This window comes from Trichoplusia ni, chromosome 28 (genome assembly GCF_003590095.1).
Source record: "Trichoplusia ni isolate ovarian cell line Hi5 chromosome 28, tn1, whole genome shotgun sequence".
NCBI classification, from domain to species: domain Eukaryota; kingdom Metazoa; phylum Arthropoda; class Insecta; order Lepidoptera; family Noctuidae; genus Trichoplusia; species Trichoplusia ni.
The window spans coordinates 99,220-109,010 of NC_039505.1; the positions used below are offsets into that span (position 1 = coordinate 99,220).

At 38.9% G+C, this 9,791-nt stretch overlaps 2 protein-coding genes across 2 annotated transcripts; one reads left to right on the plus strand and one right to left on the minus strand.

The window, feature by feature from the left end:
• Positions 1–342: 342 nt before the first annotated feature.
• LOC113505981 lies at positions 343–771 on the minus strand. The gene has a single exon (XM_026888846.1). The coding sequence runs from the start codon at positions 769–771 to the stop codon at positions 343–345; it is 429 nt and encodes a 142-aa protein (XP_026744647.1).
• A 3,343-nt stretch (positions 772–4,114) lies between these two features.
• Positions 4,115–8,494, plus strand: LOC113506079. Its single transcript, XM_026888939.1, has 2 exons — positions 4,115–5,058; positions 7,842–8,494. The coding sequence occupies exons 1-2, from the start codon at positions 4,677–4,679 to the stop codon at positions 7,853–7,855; spliced, it is 396 nt and encodes a 131-aa protein (XP_026744740.1). The 5' UTR covers positions 4,115–4,676; the 3' UTR covers positions 7,856–8,494.
• The last annotated feature ends 1,297 nt before the right edge of the window (positions 8,495–9,791 follow it).

Consider the following 9,791-nt stretch of genomic DNA (forward strand, 5'->3'; position numbering starts at 1 on the left):
TGAATGAACGGGGCGTCGTGCAACGTCGGGCTTGTTCTTTGAATCGACGATGGTAGTAATAAAATGGTGATGGCGATGTTGATGTTTCGTGCGTTCTTGTCCTTGACGGGTTGCGATGTCTTGACGGATAGCGACTACGAAGGTAATTTGGTTCGTAGTGTGGCGTCGGTCTTGCTTTGAGTTCGGCTATTTCTAGAGAAAGTTTTCGGATTTCATTGATTAGGTACTGTGTGTCTACTTGAGATGATGGTGTTGGCGGTGTTGGTGTGGCTGACGTCACAGCGGCGACTTCGATCGATGCGATCTGCTCCATCATTTTGTCGGCGAGAAGAGCGAGTTCTTCTAGAGCGCGGTCTTCGTACTGAATGATTCGGAAACTGCAAGAACTGACCGAACGTGTGACGGGAGATGATTGGTCCACATAAGTCGCAGCGTGGTGTCGGGAACCTTATCTCTGGCGAGATTCCGCATGCAGCGAAGTAGCTGTGTCGGTTTTTGATCGCCGAGTTCCATCTCTGACAACAGCTTCTGGAATTGCAGATTATCCGACTCTTCGTAGGCAGATATGAGCCTTTCTTTAATGGCGTCGTATTGGTTCTCTTCCGGTGGATTATAGAGTAGGTCCATGATTTGCTCGATGTCTTGACGTTCCAGCTGTGCAATCACCACCTGGGCGAGCTGAGCTTGCCCTTTTTTAAGGTCATGCGTCGCGGCTTCAAAACTGATAAACCGCAGTCGAGGTCGGTCGCGCCAAAAGGGTGCGATACGCATGGTGAGCTTCAGCCTTCGTGTCGGTGTGTACAAACGAGCGTTCCGTCTGGCAGGGTTGTTCTGGCAGAGACATCTTGATCTTGAAAAATCTTGGTTTCAAGCAGTATTTCTTCATAAAGATAAAGATATTTTATTTTGTAAAAACATGGTACAAACATAGGTCTTAGAATAAGTATTATGAACTCATGTTCTGCCACATTATGGCGTACAAAATTTAAATGGTGCTTAAGCTAACTTAAGATATAATACACTGACTCTATATAAAAGAAATTAAAAAATAATAATAATAATCAAATTCAGTAGTTACAATAGAACAAGATCAATGCCACCAATAAAAGCGAATGTGAAATACATATGTGTGCATCACTCACTTAAAAATTCTTGTATGCTATAGTAGCATTTATCTATTAAATACCTTTTGAAATGGGCTTTAAATAAGGCATATGGCATTTCTTTTACTGCTTTGGGTAATTTAGTATAGATTTTCGGCGCCAAACAGAAAACACTTTTATTCTTTAAGGTAGTTTTTGAACTTACTATACTGAGGCAGTCGTTTTTTCTACGGTTACGGATTAAAGTGTCAGCTTGTTTTTTAAAAATGTGTGAATTATTCCGAACAAAATTTGCTACTTCGAATATAAAAAGAGTCAATATTTTGTGTTCAATGAAAAACGGTTTGCAGCTGTCTGTAACTTTTAACCCGAACATAGCTCTGATACAACGCTTCTGTAACTTAAAGATGATTTCTCTTGATTTGTGGAATTTCCCCAATATAAGATTCCGAACCTGAGAACTGAACCATACTATGATAGGCCGTGCAGAGCGCTTCTTAAGTTATAACTCGAGAGAGTCTATAGAGGGCATAGGATGAGGAGCTGATTCTCTTATTGCGGTCTTCTGTATGGGCTTTCCAGTTAAGATTTCTATCGTAATACCTATAGTAATACCTTAAAATTTTGAAGTGTCAGCTTTATTGATAGCTGTTCCTTGGTGTATGATATTAATGTCTGGTGCAGCTGTTTTTTAGCTGAAGTGCATGATTTTAGTTTTTGCTAAATTTATTTTTAAATTATTGTTATTAATTTTAATTTTAGAGATCTCAGTATATATTTCACGGTTTTTGAGATATGATTCTATCAAATTTAATACATTTCCGCGGATGCCATATGCTTCTATTTTTTTTAATAAAATGTCATGACTAACGTAATCGAACGCGTGAGTCTTGTCACAAAATACAGCGCATACCGGTGTCTTATTATCTACAGTATTCATGACTGCACTCAAGACATCAAAAACTGCTCAATTAATAGTTTTATTCTTTCGAAATCCTTTTTGATTATTTGTAAGAATATTATTTTTTTCTAGATAATTGTAAATTTGTTCATATATGTTTTTTTCGAATATTTTAGAGAGAATGGGAATAAGTGCTATGGGTCTATAGCAATTCATGTTTTGTTTATCATCTTTTTTAAACAACGGTTTTACAATAGACTTTTTGAGACTGTCTGGGTATAGTCCCGTGTTAATACACAAGTTCATAATGTAACTTAGATGTTCGCAGATTTCGGATGCCACGTGCTTAACTACGACAGTGGATACTTCATCATGTCCAACACTTGTAGTATTTTTTAGTGACCTGATGATTTTAAGGATATCGTACGGTGTACTTGGTGCCATAAACATGGATTTATTTGAATGTCTTATTAATGAAGTAACTTTGTGACCTGATCCTAAGATGGCGCTTAATTTTTTCGATAAAATAGTCGTTGAAATAATTTGCGATTTCCTTTGGATTAGTTATAATTTGGTCGCTTACTCTTATGGAATTGATAATATTTTCAGGTATGTTATTCTTGGACTTAATAATGATTGCCCATGTAGCTTTTGATTTGTTAGATGCTGTTATTGCTGCTTTATTTTATATGTACGTGTTTTGTGCTTTTTGAGTTAAATGAATTATGGTCTTATACAATTTTGAATACTTTTTAATTTTATTAGTTATATTACTTATTATGTCTATAGTTCCACATCAATGCTCTCTTTTTTTTGCTACAAAGTTTTATTCCACGTGATATCCACTATTGTTTGTCTTTAATACTAACAGTAACCCTTTTTATAGGGAAGCATAAGTTATATATCAATTTAAAAGTGTGCATTAACAAATTATAGGCTTTATTGGGATTATCCGTATCATAAATATCTGAAAATGATAAATCTTGCAAGTAATTTTTAAATTTTTGTAAGTTACATTTACTATAGTCACGTCCATAGAAATCTAAATAACAAGGTAATAGAAATGGCATACACCGCGGCGATCTATCGAAACGCATGTCGCCGGTGGGCGGGGCTTCGACACATTCACAGCAAATAACTACGCAATCACGCAAACATTAACATCGAGAAGACCAAGCAAACAACACTAGGCTGTACATCTATTGTAATAAGGTTGACTTTGTCGTTGTATGGATTCACTAACTCACACAGTCATTGCATTTTTTTTTGCGTTAGTCGTAGTGATTACGTAAACTACACTAGGGATTGACTACGGATATAATGAAAAACGAAATTATGAGTGACAATGTTTTTTGTTGTATTCTTCTATATTATGCACTTACAAAAAAAAAAAACTCGCTAAATGTCGGTTGACAAAAAAAAAATATTAGGAAATACTTGGTAGGTAGGTTTGGTATATACCTACGGTGGTTTTTTAGTCGTCTTACAAAAGCAGCCCAGTTCATGTATCCAATGACTAGTAAACGTTCATAATAGAAAAATAGGTATTTATGAGATTTGGATAAATTTAAATTGCAATTTTTATTCAATGCTATGCTATAACGCAAGGCGTACTTTTTGAAATATTCAGTTGCGAGCGCGGTCTGAGCCGTAAAAATGGAGAGGGGCGCGGGCGGCGGCGGGCGGCAAGTTATCAAGCATGCAACTAATTTCATAGTGTATATTCGGCCTAAGTTATAGGGTACCAATTTCGTTTACCCGTGGTAGACATCCACTTGTCTTTTGTATTTATTTCAATCCTGTGGGAATCTGAAATAAAAATATATTCAATAATATGTTCACAAAAACAAACGACTATTAAAATTGTTACTTTTCGTATACAATGTTCATTTTGGATAATTTGTCCGCACTTAACCACATCACTATTTCCGACAGTTTTGTGCGGCCGTACCACTACAAATACGATCGCATTGATAAATATTATTTTTCGTTATACATTTCTCTTTTTACAACGGTGCATTTCTGTAAGTTTCTTACTGCAGAGGCAATGATTAGTAAAGAATGCAATTGTTGCAGGATGGTGCGATATAAATATGGTTTATAATTGTTGAGTATGTGTGCGTGTGCCTACGCACGTTAACGTTTGTTTAAAATAAAGAGCAGTGCGTTACTAGCAAGCCGTTGTTTCACTCGTGTACCTTGTACTTAACATTGGCGACGAGGATTAAAATTACCCACGCAAATAAGAAGTAAAAATGTCCGGCGCAGTGTTCGGCGTTTTATCGGTATTTGACCACAATGGGCAATCGTGGGAGACCTACAAATGCCGCATCAAGCAGTGGTTTGTGGCAAATGACATTACGGAGACGAGCGATCCGACGGGAACAAAACGACGAGCTATCTTGCTGAGCGCACTCGCAGATGGCACACATAAGCTGGCAGCAGACCTCGCGTAACCAAAACAGCTGCAAGACGTACCCTACGAGGACGTGCTTAGACTGCTGGATGAGCATTTTATTCCTAAGCGGTGTGGATTCGGGGAGCGGTGCAAGTTTTACGAAGCAACGCAACATGAAGCGGAGACATACGCGGAGTGGGCCGCAAGATTGCGCGGCCTAACGGCTCACTGTGGATTTTCTAATGTCGAGGAAGCTTTACGGGACAAGTTTGTCATGGGCATGTTGCCGGGATCTGACAGGGAAAAGCTATTCGCGAAAAATCTAGCAGGCCTGACGTTGAGCAAGGCGATGGAGTTGGCGGAGAACGCGCGGAGCGCACGAGCAGCAGCGGGTGCCGGGGAGCAGGCCGCGCCGCGTGAAGTGTTCAAGGTCACGCAGGCGCCGGGTCCGGCGACGCCGCCTCAACGGAAGGCGATACCTAGTTCAGATTTCAAAGGGCAGTGTCAAGTGTGCGGCTATCATAACCATGAAACATCGCAGTGTCGGTTCGCGAAAGCGAAATGTAGGAAATGTAATGCTACGGGACATTTGCGTAAAATGTGCAAAAAAATTAATTTTGTTGATTTAAAAGCTGAGGATGAAAGTGACGATGACGGTAAGTGTTTTAATATTAGATCAGCTAAAGGGGAACCGATGACGGAAACGGTTACGGTCTCGGGAGTTAAATTAAAATTTGAGATAGATAGCGGTTCGGCCGTAACGGCAATTTCCGAGAGTATTTATGAAAAACATTTTAGCGATGTACCATTGTCGGCGACTAGGAAACGATTATTATCATATACCGGCGATAAAATTATTTGTGTGGGCATCGCTCAGTTACAAGTGACATATGCGAACACAACACATTGGCTGTGGTTTATGTCGTGCGAGATGGCGGTCCACCGATTCTAGGTCGCGATTTTATTTCAAAGTTTAAATTAGAATTCGCTATGCCAGTAAGATATTGTAAACAAGTGGATGGAAATGAATTGATTCACACACTGCAAGGTCGTTATCCTTTGGTATTTTCGGACAAGTTAGGGTTATTTAATAAATTTAAAGTAAAATTACAAGTAAAGGAAGATGCTAAACCGGTTTTGTAAGGCTAGACCGATAGCGTTCGCATTGAAAGACAAAGTTGACAAAGAAATAGATCGTCTAATAGGATTAGGCATTTTGAAACCCGTGGACCACTCTCGGTATGCGTCACCCATCGTGCCTGTATTGAAGCAAAATGGGTCTATACGTATATGTGCTGATTTTTCGACCGGGGTAAACAAACAATTAGTTATCGATCAGTATCCTTTGCCTACAGTAACAGAACTCTTTGCTAAATTATATGGTGGTCAGCAGTTTACTAAATTAGATTTGTCAAACGCTTATAATCAGTTCATGTTACACGAGGACTCGCAAGAATTAACTTGTATAAACACACACAGGGGGATTTATAAACAAACTCGTCTTTGTTTTGGTATTGCGAGTGCGCCGGCTTTGTTCCAACGGGCGATAGAAGGCGTGTTGGGTGGCGTACCCGGCACACTGTGTTTAATCGATGATATTTTAATTACCGGTAAAACGAGATCGGAACATTTGGATAGATTACATCAGGTACTAAGCAAATTACAAGACGCAGGACTGACCTTACAAAAAGATAAGTGTGTGTTTTTCAGTGATGAGGTTAATTATTTAGGGTACGTGATAAATAAAGATGGACTTCATAAATCACCGCAGAAAATTAAAGCCATGACGGAAGCACCGGTTCCAACTAACGTCAATCAATTACAGACATTTTTGGGGTTGGTTAATTACTATAGGAACTTTGTCCCAAACGCCTCAGCGATTTTATGTCCTTTATATAACTTGCTGAGAAAGGGTAGCAAGTGGTGTTGGACACAGGAGCATGACGATGCGTTTTTGACTATTAAAAAAAGTTAAGCTTCAGATCAAGTTTTAGCTCACTTCAACCCAGAGTCAACTATAATTTTAACCGTGGATGCATCACCGTTAGGCCTGTCTGCAATATTATCGCAATTAGAAACCGATGGGTCGGAGAGACCGATTTCGTTTGCGTCGCGAACACTTAATGCTGCGGAGAAAAGTTACTCACAAATTCAAAAGGAAGCGACCGCAATTATTTTTGGTGTAAGGCGATTTCACCAATATTTATACGGTAGGGCGATTCCTTTCATTCTCCGCACCGATCACAAACCATTATTGTCGATTTTCGGACCACAGCGTGGTATTCCAGAAGTATCAGCAAACAGACTACAAAGATACGCATTATTTTTGAGCGGCTATAATTATAAAATTGAATATGTTCGTAGCGCTAATAACACCGCGGACTTCTTATCTCGCGCCTGTTTACGGAGGGGCAGGACGGATCGAGGCGGGCGGGAAACAGATGCAACGATGCCAGATCTCGATCGAGCCTCGTACATTAATTTCGTGGTAGAAGGCAGTCTGCCTGTAACCGTAAACTTATTACGCGAGGCGACAAGTAAAGATGCGACCTTGAACAGAGTGGTACATTTCGTGTTGAATGGATGGCCAAGAAAAATAGATGATGATGCGATTAAGCCGTACTTTGCTTGTAGGACGCAATTATCGTATGAACAAGGATGTATTATGAGAGGGCACAAAGTAGTAGTTCCGGAAAAGTTGCATGGAAAAATATTAAAGGAACTGCACCAGTCTCATTTAGGTATTGTTAAGACAAAAGCAGAGGCGCGAGCGCGTGTGTGGTTTCCGGGGATAGACGCGGCGTTAGAGCGGATGATAGGGGCATGTGACGTTTGCTTGCAGCTGCGGCCATCACCGACGCGGGCACCAATCGCACACTGGGAATACCCTGCAACGCCTTTTTACCGGATACACATAGATTTCATGGGACCTATTAACGGTAACTCCTTTTTAGTGGTAGTAGATGCATATACAAAGTGGGTCGAGGTTTATAACATGAGAGGCGATACGTCAACATCAGCGACAATAGATAAATTATACGAGTTTATGTCTAGATTTGGTATCCCACATACTCTGGTTAGCGACAATGGTACTTCATTCACGTCATATGAGTTTGAGGCTTTTTGTAGGGTGAACGGAATTTCTCACATGACGTCACCAACATACCACGCGGCCAGCAACGGACAGGCGGAAAGCTATGTTAAGATAGTTAAAAAAGGTATCAAAACGAGCTTGCTTACGGGTTGTGGAGCGCGGAATTCAAATAACTTACTTTTAAAATACTTGTTTGACTATAGAAATTCCGTTCACACAACAACCGGGTTTTCACCAGCCGAGCTGGTCTACGGTAGGAAGCTAAAGACGCGGCTAGATCTAATTAAACCCGAGTCACCGTCATCTTCATCCTCGGCTCTTGCTAATGTGGTAAAACGTAAACAGTGTTTGCAAAATAAGACGAGAGGACAGAATATACAAGTCTTTGTGCCCGGTGACAAAGTATATTATAAAAATCAAACAGTAAATAGTAAGTTTTCGTGGTGTAAAGGAACAGTGTTAAAAAGAATTGGCAAAGTAATATATTTAATCAAAGACGATAGTACTTCAAAAATACAAAGAAAACATAAAAACCAAATTATACTGTTTAAAAGTGACGATTGTAAAACCAAACCAAAAGACACAAATATAGACATAGAGGAGCTAACTGGTGACCCAACTTTAGAAATACAAGACCAGAATAGTGCTGATAATATGGCTGCCGAGTCACCTCAAGGAACGCTTCCGCTTCCATCACCAGATCAATCTGGGGGAGAGAAGGAATATGAGGAAACATGTTCCGGCTCGCCTAGCCCTGGTCATTTAGAAGAAGCAGCACCGGATCAGCAAACGGTTGAGCCACCACCCATACGGCGGTCGAGACGCAATCTTCCGAGCGTCAATTACAAAGTATTTTATTAGCATGTATGTTGTATTAAGTTAGTATATTAGTTATTAATTTGTATGTCTGAGCTAGTGGGGAGGAGTGTTGAGTATGTGTGCGTGTGCCTACGCACGTTAACGTTTGTTTAAAATAAAGAGCAGTGCGTTACTAGCAAGCCGTTGTTTCACTCGTGTACCTTGTACTTAACAATAATGAAGGTTATGTTTTGAAATTTAATTTTGCAATAACATCAATATTACTGCAATAATTTACTTACTGATAAAATGTTATCTATTTATTTATGTTATTACACGATGCAGTTGAATTTCCAGCCTGAGAAACCCCGCAAAACACCATTTTTAGTGGTTCTTGCTGTGACGACGTTCCGCGAGCGACTGAGCGTAAGTTCGCGCGCTGGTGTCGTCCAGGACACCAGTGTGGCGACAAGGTCACGCGGCGTTGGCACTTCTATTACCTTGTTATTTAGATTTCTATGGTCACGTCTTTTTATTCGCCATTGATCTATTAAAAAAACTTTAGTAACGGGTAATTTTAAAATTTGCGCTGTGTGGTCTGAGAGACCAAAGTTATTGACTTTGGTTTCTCAGACTGACCAAAGTCAATAACTTTGGTCTCTCAGACCTGAGATTTACACTTCCTACCAAAATTATGAGCAAAACACGATGCAAGTTCCACTTGAATGTCGAGTTGTCTGAAACAGTTCCAACTTTAAATTAAAATTTAGTAGCAGACATTCTGATTGTAATAAAGTATAATTTCGCTGTAGAGAATCTATATTGTAATCACCTGCAATAACAACATTTCTATTTGGATTCTCTCTTTTTAGAATATCTAGCATTTTTTCTAATTGTTCAAAAAATATATTCAAATTATTACTTTTAGGTACCCGGTATATACACACAATAATTGTTTTATATGATGTCATTAAATCAATTGCACAACATTCAAATATTCCGACTATAGACAATAATTTTTTAATGCTATTTAGTTCTTTAAATTGACCTTTTGAATTAGATGACCTTTCCTGACTAGAATACATGTACCACCTCTCTTACTATTTTCCCTAGAATAACATGCTGCTAAAATATAATCAGGTATAAATAGTGAACTTTCGTTATCAATAATCATAAAGTGTTCTGACAGGCAAATTATGTAAATTTTTGTATTATTATTTGACATCTCTTCAATGCATACGATAAGTTCGTTATTTTTATTTAATAAGCCAGCAACATTTTGGTGCAATAAATTAAGATTTTTATAATAGAAATAACTGCTCAGGAGCCTCGTTTTGTTTTATATTATTAGTTTCTCCGTATTCAAAATTATCATAGTTACATTAATGAATATAATTGATGTATGTGACGATGTCATCGAAGATTACTTGCATGCCATAATTGTTAAAGTTCCCTTATGTATTCTGTACATTGCGGAGTCCCATGTTATATTTTTAT

Excerpts from the sequence above, each read along its gene's own strand:
- LOC113506079 (XM_026888939.1), top strand. The coding sequence starts at position 4,677 with ATGGGCATGTTGCCGGGATCTGACAGGGAAAAGCTATTCGCGAAAAAT.
- LOC113505981 (XM_026888846.1), bottom strand. The coding sequence starts at position 771 with ATGCGTATCGCACCCTTTTGGCGCGACCGACCTCGACTGCGGTTTATC.